The sequence below is a fragment of the Equus caballus genome, chromosome 15 (genome assembly GCF_041296265.1).
Source record: "Equus caballus isolate H_3958 breed thoroughbred chromosome 15, TB-T2T, whole genome shotgun sequence".
Lineage (NCBI taxonomy): Eukaryota > Metazoa > Chordata > Mammalia > Perissodactyla > Equidae > Equus > Equus caballus.
Window position 1 is genome coordinate 75,538,043 of NC_091698.1, and position 23,509 is coordinate 75,561,551.

General features: G+C 38.5%; 1 protein-coding gene across 9 annotated transcripts in view; it reads right to left on the reverse strand.

Annotated features, from left to right (window-relative positions):
- RMDN2 (regulator of microtubule dynamics 2) overlaps positions 1–23,509 on the reverse strand; it is an 84,157-nt gene that overhangs the window by 56,851 nt on the left and 3,797 nt on the right. For 2 of the 9 annotated variants that reach the window (XR_011426480.1, XM_023619220.2), the window contains exons 1-2: positions 4,494–4,686; positions 3,140–3,877 (exon numbers count right to left, since the gene is read on the reverse strand). Coding sequence is in view for 7 of the 9 variants with exons in the window: in XM_023619220.2 (XP_023474988.2) it covers positions 3,140–3,877; positions 4,494–4,510 (755 nt within the window). In the remaining 2 variants the exon portion in view is untranslated. Of the gene's footprint in view, positions 1–3,139; positions 3,878–4,493; positions 4,687–13,759; positions 14,231–21,323; positions 21,487–21,753; positions 21,867–21,925; positions 22,156–23,509 lie in introns of those variants that run through there. The other 7 variants (XM_070236433.1, XM_070236434.1, XR_011426481.1 and 4 more) reach the window with 6 other exon arrangements.

Consider the following 23,509-nt stretch of genomic DNA (forward strand, 5'->3'; position numbering starts at 1 on the left):
TAAAGATTTCACAAAGAAATCCTGTAAAAATTAATAACAAGTTCAGCAAAGTTGCGGGATATAAAATCAACTTGCAAAAATCAGCTGTGCTTCTGTACATTAACAATGAGCAATGTGAAAAGAAAACAACTCTATTTATAATAGCATCAAAAAGAATAAAATACTTAGGAATAAACTTAACCAAAGAGGTGAAAGGTTTGCACACTGAAAACTATAAAACAATTGCTGAAAAAATTAAAGAAGACACAAATCAAAGTCCTATGTCATGGGATTAACATTATCAAGATGTCAATACCCAAAGCAATCTATAGATTCAATGCAGTCACTCTCAAAATCTCAACAAAATTTTTTGTAGAGACAGAAAAATCCACCCAAAGAGTGATAGGGAATCTCAAGGAACCCTGAGTAGCCAAAAGAATCTTGAAAAAGAAGGACAAAGTTGGAGCCCTCATACTTCCTGATTTTAAAACTTATTACAAATCTACAGTAATCAAAACAGTGTGTACTGGCATAAAGTCAGACATATACATCAATGGAAGAGAACAGAGTGCCCAGAAGTAAACTCTCACACATATGGTCAAATGATTTTTGACAAGGGTGCCAAGACTATTTCCTGGAGAAAGGACAGTCTCTCCAACAAATGGTGCTGGGAAAACTGGATAGTCACATGCAAAAGAATGACATTGGACCCTTACCTTATATTCTATATAAAAATTAACCCAAAATGGATCAAAGACCTAAATGTAAAATCTAAAGCTATAAAACTCTTAGAAGAAAACACAAGGGAAAAGCTTCATGACATTGTACTTGGCAATGATTTCTTGAATATGACACCAAAAGCACAGGCAACAAAAGAAAAAACAGATAAACTGGAAACCAAGATCAAAAACTTCTGTGCATCAAAGGACACAATCAACAGAGTAAAAAGGCAACCGACACAATGGAAGAAAATACTTGTAAATATACATCTAATAAAGGGTTAATATCCAGAATATACACAAACTCCAACAACTCAACAAAAAAACAAACAACCAGATTAAAAAATGGGCAAAGGGCTTGAATAGACATTTCTCCAAAGAAGATATATAAATGGCCAATAAGCAGATGAAAAAACGCTCATTGTTACCAATCATTAGGGAAATATAAATCAAAACCACAATGAGATACCACCTCACACCCATTAGGATAATTACTATCAAAAAACCAGAAAATAAACAGTATTGGCAAGGATGTGGAGAAATTGGAATCTTTGTGCACTTTTGGAGGAATGTAAAATGGTGCAGCTACTATGGAAAAATTATGGCAGTTCCTCAAAAAAATAAAAATAGAATTACCATAGGATCCAGTAATTCCATTTCTCAGTATATAATCAAAAGAATTGAAAGCAGGATCTCAAAGAGATATTTGTACACCCATGTTCATAGGAGCATTATTCACAATAGCCAAAAGGTAGAAGTAACGAAAATGCCCATTAACAGATGAATGCATAAATAAAATGTGGTGTACATGTATAATGGAATACTGTTTAGCCTTTAAAAAGAAGGAAATTCTGACACATGCTACAACATGAATGAACCTTGAAGACATTATGCTAAGTGAAATAAGCCAGTCACAAAAAGACAAGGTACTGTATAATTCCACTTACATAAGGTACCTAGAGGAATCGAAATTGCCAGAGGCTGGGAGGAGAGGCGGATGGGGAGTTAACGTTTAACGGGTGCCAAATTTCACTTTTGCAAGATGAAAAGAGTTCTGGAGATGGATGGTGATTATGGTTGCAAAATGATATTCATGAATGTACTTAATGCCAGTGAACTTAAAAATGGTTAAGGTGGTAAATTTTATGTGATGTGTATTTCACTACAAATAAAAAACTAAAATAGAAAAAAAATTTTTTAAAGATACAAGCTAAAAAGAGGAGAAAACCAAAAGAGTAAAAATAAGATCTTAGCCCAATAATAGAGATTTAGGGGGCATTTTATTATGACAAATAACTAAAAATAATGCAAATTCCTTTCCTCTACAAAGACTAATTATAGTATAACTTAAGTATTTTTAATTGCCTATATGCAGTTTCCATTCATTAGTTATTCTGATATATATTTACAAACTTTAACATAATGGAAAAAATGTGAAAAATAGTCAAAATTTTTAGAGACACTTTTTTAAATAAAAATTTTGGAAAAAATCTGACAAATATTCACTTTTAAAAATAAAATAGACTAATATAGACACTTTTATCTCTGATTTCAGAGTTCTCTGAATTCCCAGATATATGCATACACAAATGTATATTAAAATTATTTAGTTAAAATATCTGGTTTCAATATATTCTACATATTTCCACCACAATATGTTCTGACTTACGATTTGACCCTTGCATTAGTAAAAACATCAACTGTCAGTGGGATGTCTGGCATGAGAAATATAGCTAGCAAGGTTAATATAAATGAAAATTTGTGAATTGATGAATATAGCTCTGTAGATCATACAGGAATACTATGTCTAATGATCAGAGTAGGATAAAAGAAGATATTGAACTCTCAAAGAATGCAACACCATTTAGAAGAATATATCAAAGCTTGCTGTTATTTTCAGACCACATAAGTATTAGAATAGTCACTCAGAAAGTTAGTACTGGTCAATCTATAAGCAGTAAATCTGTTAAAAGCCTGAAACAGATGAATAATCTTTGACTTCCATATTCAAATAATGTTAACCATGTTTCAAAAAATACAGCAATTAAAGTTAAATTTAGACTGCAACGTAGAGATCTTTCTCAGAAAATGCAGTGAAGCTTCGTAAGGGAAGGTACTTCTATGAGAACTGAGCAGTTATCTCTACATACTCTAGAGTGTGCCTGGTGGGAAAACTGATTTGAGCTGTCCTTCTGAGAGCGGGTAAAGTCTGAATTGACCTTATCTTAGGAATTTCAATAGGTGAAGATCTGTCTTCATCTTGAGATGAGAATGTTGAACATGTTTTCATGTTCAAAGGGATCTGAGGTAACTTCATTTTAAGTTGGGGTAAAGCTACAAGTATTTCTATAAAACGAGGAAAATCCAACATGGAGAACAGGGGAAGTCACACTTTGAGAGGGATGCTGCTGATCACAGGGAGAGGATGATTTGTACCGTGCCTTTTAGGAGCAGGATGAAGGGAAGCTTTCCTTAACTGCTCTCTTTCTTGACTATCAACAGCACATCCACTTTGTTGATGGGAATGGGAAACAACAGTTGGAAGAGAGAGGATGCTTGCCGCACTTTGTTGGGAGGTGTCTTTATTAACAGTGTTCTGATAGGTGGAATTATCTTTTGTTTCAAAATTCATAAAATGTTTAAAGTTATATTCAGGAGAAAAAGAGTTTATATATTTTTCAGCATTAGCAATACTTGAGTTTTTGGAAATCACTTCAATTTCATCTGGATTAAAAATGCTCTGATTACTTGATCGAAGATCAAAAAAAGTGGCACTCTCATAACAGGTCACTATACTTAGTCTAGGGGCAGAGAAAGGTCTTCGGGATCTAAAACCAAAATGGTCTGAGGCAGATTTTAAATCACTGAAACTTCTTTCTTGAGCATCAAAGTTGGCTCTACTTTGTTGATGATGAAGGGAAGCATTGCTTTTCTGAAATTGAGTAAATAAAGAACGTCTTCTTCCAGAGAAAGATGAGGGAGTAGATGTATTTGATGGAGAAGAAAACTTTCTATTTCCTCTAGGTGAAAGGACTTTGCGTATTGCAGAAGGACGAGTTGCTTTAACATCAAGAGATACAGTCCATTTGGTAACAGAAGAGCCTTCAGGGTGCAGGGGATCTGAAGTAATTTGATCCGCAGGATGATTTGGTTGCAAGCTCTGGTCCTCTTTGTAGCAGCTAGAGTGAGAAAAGTGTCAAATGAGGGAAAACAACAGGGAGCAGAGGTGGAAACCTGCCAAGCCTCTTGAAGAATAATATTCACCTTATCAATATGGAGAGAACAGGGAATAAAAAAGCCATGGCAGCTGAAGTTGATGGTCACACAGATACACCCAAAAGAATGCCTAAGTCTAAAAGATTCTCTCTAACTACCTACACAGGACCTGCCCAGTCTATTAAACCTTGGGAAGATATGTTGAAAGATTCAGGGAAGCGGGCAGAAAAAAAGATCAGGGGAAACACACGCCAGGGCACTAGAACTAAAGGAGCCCTTGAAGGAAAAGGTAGAACTTGCTGTTTTAAATATAGTAAGTCATAATATCTGTTTGAGACTATTAAACTCCTATATTTAAAGGAGTTAAACAGAATGAATTTATTCCCTGTTGACTAATGCATTTTAAAATACTAACCATGGATGATGCTAAAGGTCTCTGGAGAAAATATTTCAGATAAATATCTCTATATTCCAGATATTCAGTTACTGTGGGAAACTAAAGGAAGCATTAAAGCTCAGTTTTCAATGTTCTTTAGCACACGAAACATAGAGGACTGCTTTCTCTTTTTAAAGGCTTACCTTAAGCATTTTCCCATATTGAATTTAATCCAAAGTAAATCTGTCCGTTCCTTTCTAAGCCATCATCCTTAAGTCATAAAACGCCCTGTGCAGGTGGAACAGGTCAGAAGACTGAATGCTGAAGCTGCACGTGGAATTAACATGGCAATGACACAGAATCTGATGACAGCAGACTCTAGAATCTAATGACATCAGTTTAGAATAAAATTGTTCTGGGGCTTGCCCTTCTGAAAAGCTGCAGATCACAGGACTGTGGAATGTACATTCTAACTTCATTATGCTCAAGGAGTCAGCCAACAAATCAAGGGACAAGAAAACAGGAAGATGTAGGCAATAACATATATGAGATCTGCACAGTCCTTTACCTGGGACTGTCTCTTTCACTGGCTGCCCTCCACACACCTGGCCTACTAACTCATTCTTCTTTTATTTGAACACTCTTTACGCCAAGTTTTTATATCCTCCAGTGATAGGGAAAAGTGACTATTACAGACTTTGGTCCAAAGATATATTGAGATGGAAAAAAAAGCCTAAATAGCAAATGTCACTGTCCCCCAAAATGAAACATGCTTCATCTACCTTAGCAGTAAAGAGTGCCATCTGATTGTGTGGGCCACATGCACAGATTATGGAGATCTACTGTACCACTGTGTATAATCTCCTGAAACAACGTACACTCATTTAAAGGTAAGGTTAACAGAGTCATTAGAAAAGAAATATTGCCCTCTCCTTTTCCAAACCAACCTCAAGCACTGTCCATATAATAGGTGTATGTGTATAGTCACTTACGACATAAAAACCTCCTCAAATATATATTTTTTTACTTCTCAATATCCTAAATACCCTACTACAACTTCCTGTTTTTGTCTGCTTCCTAACAATCTTCTTTGGGAAACCTTTGAACACACTCCTTTTCAGAGGCCTAAAGCTCTCTAATTTTGACCATATAATTGTCAGATTGTAATGTGATTTTATCCTAAATACAAGCTAATAGATTAATCTGTGACTATTTCATGGATGCTAGTAGAAGACACAATTTTGGGGTCACAGAGGACTTTATCACTCACAGCAAATCAAGCAGTATGAATACAGCATATTTGTGTTGGTTCTCCTTGACTCAGGTCCCACAAGGGCAATGAGAGGGCTTATTTTTAAGAAAACCATAATTAGACCAAGCCCAAAAGAGGTTAATAAAATCTCACAATGGCAGGCATCTAAAACATGCTTCTCTTTCAATCCATTCCCAACTCTCTTTATTCTACTAATTCCATGATTCCAGGCACTTTCTGCATTCATCATGTCCTATGGCCACTACAACTGCTCCTTTTTTTTTTTTTAACCTTAGCCACTCTGTTCCCACCAAGACCAATACTCCATCGTTATATACCTCAATACGAACATCTTGTTTGCCTGTAACCATAATTACCACTAATTAAAACTACAATTTCACCATGATATCTCAGCTGAAGTTTAGAAAATCTTCTAGAACAAAGCTTCTCAAACTTTAGGGTACAACAGAGTCACCAGGAAAGCATGTTAAAATGCAAATTCCTGGGCACTGCTCCCAGAGATTCTGATTCACTAGGTCTTCAGAATGTGCATTTCCATCAAGCTCCCAGACTGGATGGGAGGTTGATGCTGCTGGTCCACAGACCAAACTTTGAGCAGCTGTTCTAGAACACCTGGGTAATGAACAACTCCCAGAGTGAAGGTTAAAAGGGGCTTCTGAGGTACCTCACGGCAGCTTCCTATCTGAGCTGGAGGCCAGTAAGGACAGGAAATGATTCAGGACTGAAAGTCCCTTCTCTTGATGCCTAGATGATAAGTCCCTTCAGGAACCTAGATTACACGTGGGGAGAGGTAAGAGGGGAGCAGAAGGGAGAACCCTGAATGTGACTGAATCTTTAACACAAAAAAAACTAGCTCTAAACTAGAATTGACTGAGTTAACTTGAACGGGCAAATTCAAAGTTTTCCCACATTATCCAGAACAGAGATAATGAGCTACTCCAAATTCAGTTACAGAGTAACATACAGTTACATCTTTAACTAGTCTGAGTGTAGTGAATGTAAATTATTCAATCTATTACATTAATTATAGTATTTGTACAAGCGGCTTACAAATATACTTAATTATGCAAAATAATAATGTTCGTCGCTAAATTAGCACCAGGTTAACTCTGTTACGTTTTCTTTCATTGCAATATTAAACTCTATCCACAGAGGTTTGCTGTTTGTAGTTTGTTACTCAGCATAGCTATCTGTATGTGACTTGAAAGGTGGAAAAAATATTGCTTGGGGATCATCAAATAATTTCACAGGCTATTTCTACAACTTCCTTATTCACTATTAGCTCATTTTGAAAGAAAGAAGTTAGTAAAATTAATTCACTTTTAAAAAAAGTGTTTGGGTGTGCACACCTAGGGTATGGGGTGGAAAATCCAGATCTGCCTAGACATTTGAAAGGAAAAGAAATTGTACACTAGTACGGGTAATATAGTTCACTAGACAGTAGTTACCAGATGCAGTCTAGTAAAGATTAAGAAACAGTACACTGTCAAGGGTTTGAACTGATCCAATAACAAACTGGAAGTAGTTTTAAAAACAATAGAAACAGAAAAGCATATATTTTAGGTCAACGAGTAAGTACAGATGTGTGCCAGCAACATTAGATGACTTGTTCCTCATCTGCATTCTCAACATCCTCAGCTTTTGGCCTCTCTCTCAAACTCACCCTGCAAATCTCCTAATTTGCATTAATTCAGTCCTCTGACTTCTCTATTCTCTTATATGAATGCTAAGAATTAGTGAAAAAATCATGCAATGGTGCATACTCGTAGACAGTCTTGAAACTCAATTGAGGCAACAGTCTGCAGGGTAATCCTTATCTTGTTTCTAGTTCACCCCCTCTTCCACTCCCCACAACTGCTGTTCCAAACTTTCTTTGTTCATATGTTCATTCATTAATTAACGTAAATATTTAATGATCTTTTATAATGTGCCAGACACTGTGCTAAGCACTGGAGATACCCTGTAAACATATTAGTGCAGACTCTTAAGGAAGTCAAAGCCCTAAGACTTGGAAATTGACAGAGGATGGGAAGGGTGGTGGTATAGGGAAAAGAGAAGTCCCTCAAACATCTCAGAGTACATCCACCTCCACTTTACAAGGTGACCTACAGTCCTTCGTTCCTGAGAAAACCAGGATTACAAGGTAGGAACTCTTTCAACTTCTGGCCCTCGCACCCACAAAGGTACCTATTTCAACCCTGTATTTCAAAGAATCAAAAACACCATCAGTTATAAGAAAGGGGAGAAAACATTGCAAGTTAAACAATGATGCAGTGATATGATCCTATTAATTGGTAGTAAGACACATCATGATTTAGGAGATGTTAAAATGTGAAAAAATGTTCATCTTGTAAGCAGTGACACAGTATGTCGGAACCCACGTACTCCTCCTTAGTCAGGGTAGGCTGAAAAGGGCACTTGGATAGAATTGAGTGAGTTTTATACTTCAGTACCCACCTTGGGAGGTAAAGTCTGAATTCAGCAGGTATTTCATACACATGTTGGCCTTATCCCTCCTAAATGGATTCATCTTAAAGTGGAGAAGTGGAGTTACATAGCCAGTTAGAAGCTGAGCCAGGAATCCTACTTGCGTCAGAATGATTCAAAACCTGCGGCCTTCTCCACTGTTCTTGACACCTTGTCCTCTCTCAGTTTCTATGACAGCTTTCTCTTCTGGTTCTTTTCCCACTTCTTTGACCAGTCTTCAGTCTTTGTTTTGCGGGTTCATCCACTTCTGCCCATTCCCTCAGTACTGGTTCCAAAAGGCTCTGTATTCCATCCTCTTCTGTCTTCCCATGCTACACATTCTGCCTGAGCAACGTCATCCATTCCTACAGCATTCAGCATCATACACATACTTGTAGGATGCCCAGCACATGAAAACTTTCCCCGAAGAAATGCTTCTCTCAGCCCTTCGGCCGCTTCCTTCCATAGGCTGTAAATGGGTGACTGCGCATGCTAGCAGTGGCTTTCATCTCTTAGCAAGTCCTGCCCAGGAGGGTCTAGCACTTGGCTCTAGGATTTGAGGGTACTTGGCACTTAATGCTTTGTTCTTTGCCTTTGGGGCTCTAGTTAAAACTGAGACTGAGAGCATCTCTCTTTAACATTCTGTTACATTTAAAAATAAAATCTGTTTTGACTTGTGAGACTTTGTTCCCTGCTATATATCTGGAGAGCCTGTACAGTGCCTAGCAAAGGGAAGACACTCTCATTGAATGAATAAAGGAGATTTCAACTGTTAATGTTATCCTTCCTTTAGTTTTTGTTTTTTAAAGGAATTCATAGACAATAAGACCTAAATGGCAAATAAACTATGAAAAGATGCCCAATCTTATTAGTCTTCAGGGAAATGTAAACTGAAATAATAATTAGTTACCATTTCATCTCCATCAGATTGGCTAAAATTAAAAACTCTAACAAGATAATAATTTGTATGGGGAAAACAAGAATTCTCATACACTACTTACAGGATTGTGAACTGGAACACTCTAAAGAATAATTGAGTAATATATAATAACAATATATTTAGTCAACCCAGCAATTTCACTTATAAGTATATACTTTCCAAATATTCCACATGTGTCTAAGGAATTATGAAGAAAGGTGATCAATAAAGCATTACTTCTAAGAGCAAAAAAATGCTGACCTAAACATCCATCAATAGGGCAATAAATTAAGGCATATTCACAGAATGGAATGCAACATAGCAACTGCAAAGAATGAAATAAGTTTGCTTATATCGATATGGAAAAATCTCAAAAAACATTTCATACAAAAGCAAGTTACAAAATGTTATGTACCATATAATGCCATTTATGTAGATTTTAAGAACTGAAGACCATTTATTCACTGTTTATGTAAACATCCACATGTAGGAGAAACATTAAAACTTTCAAAGGAAGAATGCACACCAACTTCAAGACAATGGTTACCTCTGAGAGAAAGGAATACAAAGAAGATTTCAATTATATGTATAAAATTTTCTTACAAAAAGATCTGAGGAAAAAACACTTTTTGGGCAAATGTGTACTAATACAACATGAAAGAACACAGAATCACCATAAAATGAATATCTGTATTTGTCTCTCTCTCAAGGCTTTGAAAATTGAAGTTCAATACTAAAACCGACTTGGCAGAAGTAAATAATGGTAAGAATAAAAATGTAAATGCACAAAAAGCAAATTTTATATTTTGGCTCATGAAAATGAAAGTTTATGGAGCTTTAAATAAAACTTCAAAAGCCTGTCTCGGTCTGTGGTCTCGCCTCCATCACCCTCCTCTATTATGCATAAAGTAATATCATACAAGGTACTAGGTATTATGGTTGGTATTATGCTGGTGTTCTCTTGGGGGTAGATTTGTGGGGTTTCTTTTTCTTTTCAAACAATCAGTACTGTGTCTGTTGATACTATCTGAAGGTATCATATGAACTTAACACAAATGAAAAAACCTAAGTCAAGAAAAAAGAAAGAAGGCCCACAGGGTCATTATGCAACCCTGCTTTACCGAACAGAATTGTCTAATTTTAAAACACATGCATTCTTCTCAAAGCCCACACAAAATGGAAAAACAATGAATTTATTATGGGGTATACTTTAAACTGGAATAAGATTTAACTTTCGAAAGGGAGGATTCCAAAGCTTTATATAACATTGTGATTTAAACAACACTTTTTAAACCCACAGTTTGATAGAGCAATACAGGTAAAGGATGACAGAGAAAAGAGAAGTGGGCAGCTTGAAAAAGAAAATGAATCAGAAAGTTTTCAGAAATAAGGAAGGACTTAAATTTAAACTAAAAACATCAATGTGAACTAATAACCTTAAAAATACTTAAAACTACTTATCTTTTACTCTGTCCCACAGGGGGCCAAAACAGCCTCTGGTATCATCCTGCCAAAAAACAGTATCCCCCTGTATACCCAGATTTTGGTGTTTAGTACCATTTCTCACTGAAAGGAACCAATGCAGCCAAAGTCATAGCTGATTCCAAGTCTTGGAGCAGGGGCAAAACCAAAAGCAGTCAAAATATAACATTCCCAAGAAGCAAAGACGCTTTCCAAGACATTCACACTAGTGCTAAGAAGGAAAAGGAAGAACCTTGACAGGCTCTCGGACAGCCACAACATGAGAATTTGAGCTTCAATCATCATCACCTCCACAAATAATTAAATGAAATTAGCTGAGTCCCAAAAAGGCATAAATTCATAAATCTGTGATGATACCGAGCACTAAGAGAGGCATGCAAAAGATTCTAACAATGCTTACAGAAAACACATTCTAGGGGCCAGCCCAGTGGCACAGCAGTTGGGTTCACACATTCTGCTTCAGCAGCCCAGGATTCACCAGTTCGGATCTCGGGCACGGACCTACGCACTGCTCATCAAGCCACGCTAGGGCAGGCGTCCCACATATAAAATAGAGGAAGATGGGCATGGATGTTAGCTCAGGGCCAGTCTTCCTTAGCAAAAAAAAAAGAAAAAGAAAAAGAAAGAAAAAAAAAGAGGAGGACTGGCAGCGGATGTTAGCTCAGGGCTAATCTTCCTCAGAAAAAAGAAAAGAAAAGAAAATGCATTCTACTGATGGATCTACTCAAGTTTTTGAGAACTCAGGATATAATTAGATTTTTTTTCTTTTCTTGTATTAAACTAATAGTATCTGCAAATTGTGACGGACAAGTGTTTTAATAAAAGAAGTAAAAATCTCTAGATACCTATTGCAAAAGATAAATTTTACATGTGGAACATTTAATTGTCCTTTGATCTTTTCATTTTGCTATCAAGGACACTATGTATCAAGGATACATCCATCTCAAATGTGGTAATGGGCTATGACTATATCCTATGAGGACCAGTCATTCTGCCCCATGGGAGGTTATAAAAGGACAGGCAATCTAAAATTTACACAAATATACTTTACAAAGATCTTGTTCTTAAAAAATTATTTTTTTATTTAAGAAGTTTGTTTCAAGGTATCCATTCAGAAAGATCTTTTAAATCTTCCTGTATCTTTTCTCTCAAAAAAACCCACAAATTAAGCTTCTGTTTGTTTGCTTTTATTTTTTTTTTTAATTTTTTTTTGAGGAAGATTAGCCCTGAGCTAACTGCTGCCAATCCTCCTCTTTTTGCTGAGGAAGACTGGCCCTGAGCTAACATCCATGCCCATCTTCCTCTACTTTATATGTGGGACGCCTACCACAGCATGGTTTGCCAAGCGGTGCCATGTCAGCATGCGGGATCCAAACCGGAGAACCCTGGACCACTACAGCAGAATGTGCACACTTAACCACTGCGCCACTGGGCCGGCCCCTGTTTGTTTTTTTAAAATACAGCTAACTAGGAAAAAGTTTCCATCTATTCTATTAAATGGGATTCACTGTAATCTAGTTTAAGGCATTAGGGCTCGATTACATCTATTCTAGTATTCCATTGCTAACAAAGATGCCCGGGAGCAGCAAGAGGAGGGGATGTCTTACCTGACATCAATCTTAAAGTTTTCATATGTCTAGTTTTTCTTATTAGCCATCTGTCACTGTTACTCATAAATTTCACAAATCCTTCCTGAACCCACATAAACAATTTGTGCCTATACATTACTTGAAATTAACTAAGTCCCATAAGTATCTTCCTTTTATTTGTCCTAAACTTAACAAAGTTTGCCTCTCTTTCCAGAATTTTAGAATTTCCTGAACAAGCCTGTGCTCAATTTAACCTAGGTCTTTTTAGATTAAGAGTCACTCATCCTTTTGGCCTACACTCCTTTACCAGGGCTGATCCCCCTCTCAACCTAGTGGATCTTCTCTGGCTAGTCCTAAGTTCCATTACGTCCTTTCTAAGATGTGATTGCCAAAATTGCACACAGGACTCCTGATGAGAAAATGCCATGGATTTACATAAAGGCAAGATAACCATTGATTTGTCTTCAATTACTCTCAGTGATGCTCAATGTTATGCTAGGATTTTTGTCTTTACTAAATAACAAGTTTCTCTTCTGAGTTATAGCTCTGAATTATTTAGAACTATTTTAGATTCCTCTTAAACATTCCATTGCCTATTTTAAAACCAGCCTTCAACTTTTTTTTTTTGTTCAGGAATACAAACTTTTAAGACCCTCCTGTTATCTAGGTCTGTCATTTGCGGCTCTTCCCTCTCTGAAAAACTTTTCATATGGTTATTTCTCCAGTTCACATATAAAGACATTGAGATCAACTCTAGGACTCGAATTACTTAAAGAACTGATCAACCATTTCCATTTCTTTATCTAGGAAATCACCCTTTCATCCCTATCCTTTGTTTCCTCTCTCCAGATCCCTTCTCCCAATTCCACGGTAATTTAGCAGATCACTCATCATTGAAGAAATATTGGTTGGCATCTACCCTGTGCTAGGCACAACAAGGCATTAGGAGTACAATGATGAAAACATAGGGTCCCCGCCCTGAAGAATTTCCGGCTACGTCATATTCACTAGCACTTCTTTATTTACTTGCTTATTTACCCCTCAAAAACACTAGTCAGGCACAATTTCTTTATTGATAAATCATTTGGTTTTCTCTAAAAAAGTATTATTTATCTTTTTGCCTTTAGAATTGAGTGGATTACCCCACGCAAGAATGAAACTGAATCACTTGTACTTTCTCAAATCTTTTCAGGTCTGCATTGTCCAATTTCGGTAGCCGTTAGTCCCACGTGGCTATTTAAATTTAAATTAATACGGCTAAAAAAAATTAAAAATTCAGTTTCTCAGTTGCACTAGCTACATTTCAAGTGTTTAACAGCCACACGTGGCTAGTGGCTACCACAGCGGGCAGCAGAGATTTAGACAATTTCCATCATCAGGGAAAGTTCTATTCGACAGGACTTATCCGACAGTTCTTACACAAGGTGTCACATAGTGACCACAAAGAAAAACAGGTTACACATTTTGGCAAACAATTACTGTCTTATCCAATACCCACTTGATGCCACCTAGCACTCGTAAGTCACTATATTCTTTTCGTCAAGGCAGTCTAAACTATCTTAAATATTGACCTCTATTGAATATGGTTTTAATTGTAATGTAAGCCAAAATAATGACTCTGTTTTATGTCTTGTTAGTTGCAGAATATATGACCGAGAATGCCTAATAAAAGTACCTAAATAAGAGCAATAATGCAATAAATAATCAATTCAACATGGGAAACATCTCAAAGAAACTTACCCTCCTTCACTTTCTGCTTCCTCTGAACTATTATTACTCGTTGCTGAACTTTGAACTGGGGCAAGCCTTCTTTTCCTAGCTCTGTGCTGAGGACTTATCTTATGAACAGTTATCTTCCCTCCAAGTTCACCTTGTATATATTCCTCCAGCTTTGGAACGGCTTCTTTAAGAACTCTGATTTCCTCTTTGAGTTCTTCCATATTTATCAGTAATTCATTTAACTTCTCCAGTATCTGAAGTTGCCTTCGTTGAAAGATTGCTGTCGGTCCTTGGCCGTCATGCATTTCATCTTGCAATGTCACTGAATCAAATGTATTACCCAGAGAAAGGAATTTAGGCAAATTTATTGTTGTCCTTGGTCTACGAACCTTATGGTACCACAAAAGAAGCAAGCTGATTCCAGTAGTTCCCACCATGATGCCAAGTATCAGTCCTTTGTTTGTGGAATGCAGCATTTCTTGGTTTTTGTTTCTAAAATTAAACGCATAAATGTAAATGAAGGTTGATATTATTTTTGCCCAAGATAAAAATATTAGAGCTTTTTCAATTGACAAAAGTCAAGTCTACATCAACACACACATAGAACTTCATAAATCATAAACTAAAATATATTATGAGTAATTACCTTTACAATGTATGTGGCCCAATGGAAATATTTACTTTAAGGATATAACTAAAATCCAGTGTAAAATATCATCTTTAATTCAGAATTTGTATTCTACATGACTGATCTGAAATTTACCCTTTACCATATATTTTTAAAGGGTGTGATAAATAGAGGTAAAAGCATCTTATAATTTTCTGAGAAAACTACTTCAGAATTCAAATTGTGCTTAACTACGTCTGAACCTTTTATTTGTATAAAATTAATTAGTGTGCTAATTTCCGGATCTTATCTAATCTTTAAGGAAGGCCAAGAAGAAGCTCCACCTTAGCAACTAGTTCACTTTTGTATTTAAATTTAAAGTGACAACATTTTGAAAGCCGAGGGCTTTGGGATATAAACATATTAGAGATCTTTGGCAAGTTTGTAACCCACCCCATCTCTGCTTTATTCAACACAGAAAGCAGAAATGCCAACATCTGTGCAAGCTTCATCTCCTTTCTTCTTCTTACTCAGAATTGCTCTGTTCCTTACGTTTCTATTTCTGCCTAAGGTCTTAATGTTTTTATTTTCTTTCAAACTTCTCCCCCTCTTTTTTTTAAGTAACAAAAATTTACTTCTTTGACTCCTTTCTTCTTCTGAACTTTAAATATTTTGCATTCAAAGTCCAAGCTTTGGCCCACCTAATTCCACATAATCTCAGCTACTTTGACTAAATGCACCATAATCTTTCTAAGTATATCCCACCTTCACCAGTTTTATTGCCTATCTCTGTTTTTAAAATCAGAAGATCATTAAAGGAAAACAATAATATAAAGCCCCCTTTCCTTCTGAAACTTTAAAATGGCATTAAGCATATTAGTATTATGATAAACTTTTGTAACCAGAGTAAAATATAGTAAGGATGCTTTATAGACTTTGAAGTTCCCAAAACTGTTTTCCCATCAATTTCTCCTATTTTGTAAACAGGTCTATTAAATTTTGTTAGCAACTTGGGGAAAATGTTACAAATAATGGTAAACTGTCCATTACAGAAAATTAAATTTGCAAATTTTTTGGTTTGTTTTTCCTGACACTTTCTCAAGGAACAGATTATTATACTAATGCCCCCTATGATCTCTGAGGAAAAAGAAACAAATGAGGTAAGTCTCGAGATCTCCCTAGGTTTCCAACTGCAGGCAATTTCTGGACTATGGCACAGGGAGGGAAAAAACAGAGCCTGGTAGTCTCACTGAGTTGAACAGAGATCAAACTTCAGAGAAACTGAAGCCCCTAGGAATTTGTACAGCATGGTACTGAAGATGAGGGAAAGAGAAAGAACTCCAGAAATAGCACAGGGGTCTCCTTGAATGTTTAATTGAATACCAGTCCGCACACGCATGGAGTGAAGCCCCATCAGACCAGGCAAAGAACAATTTCCAGGGAAAGACCAATTACCAGGAAGCTATAAGCTGAACTATTCCTAAAGATTCCACAGAACTGGGAAGTGTTCAAGTTCCCACCAGCCAGAGAGGAGAGTGTTTATGAAATATGTGAGGCTTTCAGGAGAGACCTCAGAAGGGTCATGCCTTGGAAATGGGGCTAAATTAACCCTAGAGTTAAGGCTATTTAGACTTGCCCTAAAATAGATTAAAAATGAGACTCCAAAGGATCAAAGCGATTTACAAGTAATTTAACTGCCTTCAAGAGAAAGTCCAACACTCTTTAAAGGAACAGAAAAAATTCAGAACTCAACAACATAAAATCACAATGTTGATCATGCAATCAAAAATTATTAGACATGTAAAGAAGCAAGAAAATGACTGAGATGATGTAATTAGCAGACAAGGATGTTAAAACAACTATTACAAATATGTTGACTATTTAACATAAATATTAAAAATATGTTAAGGGAAAACACAAACACGATTAGGAGGTCAATAGAAGGTATTAAGTAGAATAAACAGAACTTCCAGGGATAAAAAAATAAAATATCTGAAATAAAATTTTACTGAATGAGACTAACAGCAGAAAAAACACTGGGAAAAAACAGTCAGCAAACCTGAAGACATAGCAATAGAAACCATCTGCTATAGACTAAGTATTTGTGTTCCCCCAAAATTCATATCTTGAAATCCTAATTCCTAAGGTGATGGTATTTGGAGGCAAGGCTTTCAGGAGACAGAACCCTTATAAATGGGACTAGGGCCCTTAGAAAAGAAACCCCAGAGAGCTCCCTCATCCCTTCCACCATGTAAGGTTACAGCAAGAAGGTGCTGAACCAAGAAGCGAGCCCTCACAAGACACTGAATCTGCTGGCTCATAGCCTCCAGAACAGCAAAACATAAATTTTCATTGTTTATAAGACACCAGTCTATGGTATTGTTATGGCAGCCCAAATGGACTAAGATACCATCCAAAACAAAGCACACAGATTTAAAAAAAGACTAAAATTAAAATAAAACAAAAAACCAAGCAGAGCCTATGAGGCAATAGAAAGCACTCTAAAACATACACAAGGTTACAGAGAAGAAAGGAGGGGGTGAAGGACAAAAAATACTGGGAAGGAAAAATGGCCAAAAATTTTCCAAATTGGACTAAACCTATAAACCCAGAGATCCAAGAAGATCAACATAATTCAAGCAGAGTAGGTAAAGAAAACCAAACCAAGCCACAACATTATTAAAATGCTGAAAAACACTAAAAAGAAGTCTTAAAAGTAGCCAGTGGTTGGGCCGGCTGAGTGGCACAGCAGTTAAGTTTGCACGTTCTGCTACACCGGCCCAGAGTTTGCCGGTTTGGATCCCGGGTGCCAGCATGGCACCGCTTGGCAAGCCATGCTGTGGTAGGCGTCCCACATATAAAGCAGAGGAAGGTGTGCATGGATGCTAGCTCAGGGCCAGTCTTCCTCAGCAAAAACAGGAGGATTGGCAGCAGATGCTGGCTCAGGGCTAATCTTCCTCAAAAAAAAAAAAAAAAGGAGCCAGTGGGGAAAAAAGATATATTGCGTACAGAGAAGATAAGATTACAGCAGCTGTTGTTTCAGAGACATCACCTCAGAAACCATTCAAGCAAGAAAACAATGGAGACACATCTTTAAAGTGCTGAAAGAAACCGTCAACTTACATTTCTATACCCAGTAAAATATTTTTCAAAAAGAGGGTAAAATAAAAACTTTTTCAGACAAAGAAAAGTTGAGAGAATTCATTGCCAGCAGACATGCACTACAAGAAATGCTAACAAAGGTTTTTCAGGCAGAAGGAAAAAGATAACAGAAACTTGGATCTACACAACGGATGAAGAAGGCCAGTTCCCAGGTTGGAAGGGACAAATTGAATATACTGTTGGAAGGGTCTTAGATTATAACACGGAGTTAATGTTAAAGATGCACTGTTGTAAACCCCAGGGAAAACAGTGAAAAAACAAACAAGAACAACAAAAAACTCCACAGAGGTATAAATAATAAGCCAATAGTGGAGATAAAAATGGAATACTAAAGATATTCAATTAGTCCAAAAGAAGTCAGGAAAGGGGGAAAAAAGAACAAAGTGGCAAATAGAAAACAAATAAGGACAAAAGAAATGATGCCATGACTACATGGGAAAATGGCATCCAAAGATGGAGAAATAACAGTATTTCTCTTGGCCAATGGAAAGATCCAATTTTTTAAAATAGGAAGATAAATTAATGAAGTAAAAGATTAGAGAAACGCTGCAGCAAAAACTTGAGAAGGCAAAGCGGATGGATGGTTTCTAGTGCACAAGGACAGAAGTTGACCTTTGATGGAAACACAAACCGTTCATTCAGAGTAATGAAAGAAAAGGCAGATTATGTGAGCAGATTCAGGAAGGTGGGTAGATGGGATGGTGGAAGCTTATGAAAGTTCTCTTTGATTGCTTCATTGTTCTGAATGAAATAGGACACAAAATAAACAGCTGAGTGAGATTGTGGGAGAGTATTGGAAAGATGCAAATTCCGAATTCAGTTGAATACGTGAAATTTGCCTTCCTATGGCTTATATCCTATGATCCCACATACTCAAGCAAAGCATTATTGTTTCTTCTACTCTAAATAGCCAACTAAATGTGATGTTTCGAATGATGTCCTATGGAACAGAAGAATACGAAGAATCTACTTCTAAGAAGTCTGCCTAAAGGAATACCTCTCTGTAGATTCCTGAGTAACAAACTAGACTATGTGCATTGAACACAGGAAGTATTCTACTTGGACGCCCTATTTCATTAGAGGTCTAAGTGTAAAAGAGAAGGACTAATGATTTTAAAATAATTTCCAGAAATTACCTCAGGTGTTGGTGAATATTATATCCATGAGAATTAAGAACCCCTTTTCCTGAAGCCAAAGGTTCCAGTAGAAAGCCTGTGTGCTTAATCTGGCCTGCCTGACAGGGTACAGTTTGCCTGGAATTAATTTTTTTTTAAGCAATTAGTCTTTTTTACCTAATTGGTGTAACTGTGAACTGTAAGTCTAACCATCTGTCCACTGCCATCCCATCCAGGAGACAGGCCAGCAGTAGATTCAGATCCATTTGTAACTTTAGCTGAAGTTGTAGGTAATTATTATTAGTCGTTCAATTTTATTTCCACAAAATTATACCACAAAACAAACTTATTTTGAAAGATTATTGCAAAAAGGTGATAAGAAAAGCCACTATTTGCTCATGACTTATATTTGCATGATCTCTAACAGTCATGCATCAAGCGTGATCATCTTGGCTCTTTTTGGTCAATAAAAAAATTAATGCAAGATGTTCATATGCTGATCTTGAGGCCTATTAAAAGAAATCTTCCTATTCTGATTGCTTTCTTGGCTAATTCCTGCTGGGCCTTCCTTGAATTTTACATTAAAAAACAAAGCCTAATATGAAATTTTTTCATTTCCTAAGTAAATAAATGGAAGTCAAAATGTACTGGGAAGGAGGGGCTGGCCCCGTGGCCGAGTGGTTGGGTTCGCGCGCTCCGCTGCAGGCGGCCCAGTGTTTCGTTGGTTCGAATCCTGGGCGCGGACATGGCACTGCTCATCAGACCACGCTGAGGCAGCGTCCCACATGCCACAACTAGAAGGACCCACAACGAAGAATATACAACTATGTACCAGGGGGCTTTGGGGAGAAAAAGGAAAAAATAAAATCTTAAAAAAAAAAATGTACTGGGAAGGAGATCTTATCCCTGAGAGGGTACCAGGTTTAAACAGGTGGGAAAGAATATTAATTTCTGTTTGACCTTTTCTTTAGGACTTATACCAATCCCAAATTATCTCTTTGAGGCAGGTCCTATCATTATCTCTATTTTGCAGATAAGCAAACTGAGGCACGCAGCTGTCAAATCATTACCCAGGGATCATCCAACTAGGAAGTGAGACCTGCTACCCTGGAAGTGAGAACTGCTGGGTGCACTGCCACATGACGAAGAGTGAGAAAGCAGCCACAAGGACATGGAGGAGAATGCTGACCCGGCACAAATGCTCAGAGCTGATAGGACTTCAAAGCTATAAAAAGCACTTTGGAAAAAAACTGGAATCAATGGACTAGGTATTGGTTTTAAATAACCATAACTGGAGAGAAATAGCTCAAGCTATGTTTGAGTTTTATATCAGTATAAAATGAATGTGCTTCTAAGTCAATAATTTGAAAAATGGCACTCATTAAAAATAGCAACGTAGAAAAGTAATAAATCACAACACTTGCTCGCCTGCAGTATAATTTCAAAGGTTATAGTATATCATTTATATAACTTTCATACATTTAATTATCAAATTAGTAGTATACACCTGCACTAGAATATAAAAACACAGTAATTAAAAAAATCTATTGACTAGATAATCAGATGCTATTATTCCTGTTACAAGTTTCAATTTGTAAGGTGCTAGTAATAACAATGGAAAATAATAAATTCTTTTAATATAAATTATTGGCATCTAAAATTAATGTATACTACATATTAAAGGTTATTTACAGAGATGAGAATCAAGAATTCTACTGAAATAATAAATTATCAAAATGTAGACTAAATTTCTACATTAAAATTCCTTTGTAGAAACTGTCATGAAAAATTAAAGAAAACGTTTAATTTTCAAGTTCTAGTTTTAATTAAAATTAATTTTTAGATACGAAAATTATGATCAAGTTATGTATAATGCTGTCAGCAATATCTAGCATATATAGTCACTTAAGTCATCAGCAGATTCATAAGAGGAAATACGTAAACTATGTAACTTTGATAACCTCAGGTATGTCTGAAAAACTTTGCAAGGAAGGGTAAAGGGACACTAGGGGTTACACACAAGCCTGGGGTTTAAGTTTCCCAAGGGAATAGCTCTGAGACCTTGAATTAGTGATTAGATTTCCCACAGCGACCAGGATAACCTAATACTTTCTAGGTGAATTCTGATACTCATATTTCATCAGGTTTTCATTACTTTTCCTACTTTATAATTTCTTTTTTATTTAGGCCGCCCTGACGTTTGACCTATTTGCAAAGGCTTGTCGCACTGAAAATGTGGCTTTCGTTTTGTGCAAAATAGGTAGAGAATTTGAGTTTGAGGAAAACAAAACAGAACAAGAACGTCTGCTGGAGGGTGAAAGCTAAGAGCCAGAGAGCCAGAGGTGGCGCGAGCCAGCGCCGCCAGAAACTCCTCGGGGTGTGCGGGGACCTGCCAGGTCGGGCAGACACTGCCTGCGCCCCACGCCCCCCACGACGGGCGGCCGGCGCGCAAATACCGGGCACTTCCGGGGCTGCAGCTTCGCAGGCGCCGGCTCTCCAAGGGCTGCGCCCGGAAAAGCTGCTGCCAGCCCGCTCCGCCGCCAGAACAAGGCACAGCACCGCCCGCCCGCCGGCGGGAGAAGACCCGCAGGGCTGCGGCGTCCGGGAGCCCGCCCGCGCGCCCGGAAGTGCGGTGGCCGCCGCCGGAAGTGCCGCCCGAGCCCTCCACTCGCCCCCGGCCCGTCCCGGGCCCTCTGCCCACCTGCGCACGCCCCTGTCCTTGGCGCGCCGGCCGCTCTGCCGTCGGGGACCGGGGACCTGCGGCGGGGCGGACGCAAGTGGCGGGCGGAGAGCAGCCCGCAGCCTGCGGGTCCCAAGGTCCGGCGCCGGGGCGGCCGCGTCCTAACCCAAATAGCGGAGGCGCCGGGGGAGGAGCCCGCGGCCGCGCGCCCCGAGGCGCCCGCCTCTTCCCGCGGGGGCTCGGCGCACCTTTTACAAGACAGGCAAACGGCGCTCCGCCGGGCACCTCGGCCCGCGCCCGCCTTTCTCATCCGGATGCCGCCTCCCGTGGACCCCGTCTTCCCCCGAGATCCCCGGCCCGCCTGGCGCGCGGCTCTCCCAGCGCCTTCCCTCCTAGCGCTGCCGCTCCCCAAATCTCCCTCGCCCCCGCTTCTTTCCCGCTCCCCCATTACCCTTCTTTTGTGCCCCTTTCTAGGCACAGCCTTGAACCTTCCTCCGCGTGACAGTCAAACGCGGACGTCTTGCACTAGTTAGTAATCACGTCCACAGCCATGTTTTCCTAACTTCATTGTAACTCATATTCCCCCTTAATGAGCAACTCCCCTCCTCCCTTTGTCTCCTCACCATTCTTAATTGCTTTTAGATGAAAACCACTGTCTTCTCAGATGCTTAACATTCCCGAGTTTACCCGGCTTCACTTTCTGTGGCTTGTATGATGAAAATAAAATTCTGCCAAATAAACTCTCACAAGCTACACACCCACTCCCTTCTGTATTGTCCTCACTTGGAGCTTTAAATTTAGGCTTGCAGAGGTCTTAGTCTTGATTACTAAATTCCCCACCAAGGTACTGGATGGAATTAAAGATGGGTACGCTCCTATTTATCAAGAGAACTCTTCTGGGGCCGGCCCGTGGCGAGTGGTTAAGTTTGCGCGGTGCGCTGTGGCCGCCCAGGGTTTGGCCGGTTGGGATCCTGGGCGCGGACACGGCACCGCTGGTCAGGCCACAACTAGTAGGACTCCCAGTTCATATACAACTATGAACTGGGGGTATTTGGGGAGAACAAGAAAAAAAAAACTATGAAAAATCAGAAGGCTAATTCTACAATACATACAATACTATCTGCTGATGGGGATTCTGTAGGATCTTTAAGACCATAAGATGTATTCTGAGCTTTAAGCAGGCTGCATACAAGAAGCCTAGCGAAACTCACTTCTTTAAAACTAAGTTATGTTTTGGAAGGCAGCAGACCTTAATCTCTAAAAGTTGAAACTTGTAAATCTCTCCCTTCTAAAAACTACTGTCACTCCCATTTTATCATAGTTTGCAAAGATATTGCGATGTAATGCTAATATTTGATTTATTTAACCAGAACATAATATAATGTAAACCTGTCAGACAGAGATAATTTTTTTAACAAGATTTGGTTACAAAAGAAACTTAACTGTCTCTTTCATAAGACTTCAAAGAAGCTTGACACCTTAAGATTTAAGCTTTTCCAGAAGGAGCACACGGCACAGAAGAGGTCCTTAATAAAAATATAGCGCGTGGGCTGAGAACAGGGCCTTACCCATCTCTGCTCCAAGAGGAAGATGGCAACTGATACTGACTTGGTCTTCAAGTTCAGGAGGTAGGGTAAAATAGCCGGACTCTTCCTATATGCCTGTGTAGCACGTGTTTCTCTGCCTGCCTCCAATACCTTTGATTGTGTTCCTTGATTGGTAAAAATTATCTGAGAGGTAGAAACTCTTATAGTGGTAACCATTGACCTTTGGTAAAGTTAAAACTAAATAGCACAGAGAGGAGCTATCATTGCCAGGCACTGTTGTAGGGATGACGTAAAAAAGAAGAAATGACTCCCCCTGCTCCTACTAGGAGTATACAGTCTTAAAGGAACTTCTGAGTAAAAAACATCGCAAAACCGCTAGGAATCTCAAAGTTGCTGTCTATCACGGACTGAATATTTGTGTCGTCGTCGTCCCCCCCCCCCCCCCCCCCCCCCCCCCGCCAAACTCACGTTCAAGCCCTAACCCCTAAAGTGATGGTATTTGGAGGTGGGGCCTTTGGGAGAAAATTAGGTCATGAGGTTGGAGCCGTCATGAATGGAATTAATGCCCTTAGAGGAAGTGAGACCAGAGTTCTCAAGAAGCCAGCTATCTGCAACCCAGAACTCAACCATAGTGTCACTATGATCTCGAATTTCCAGCCT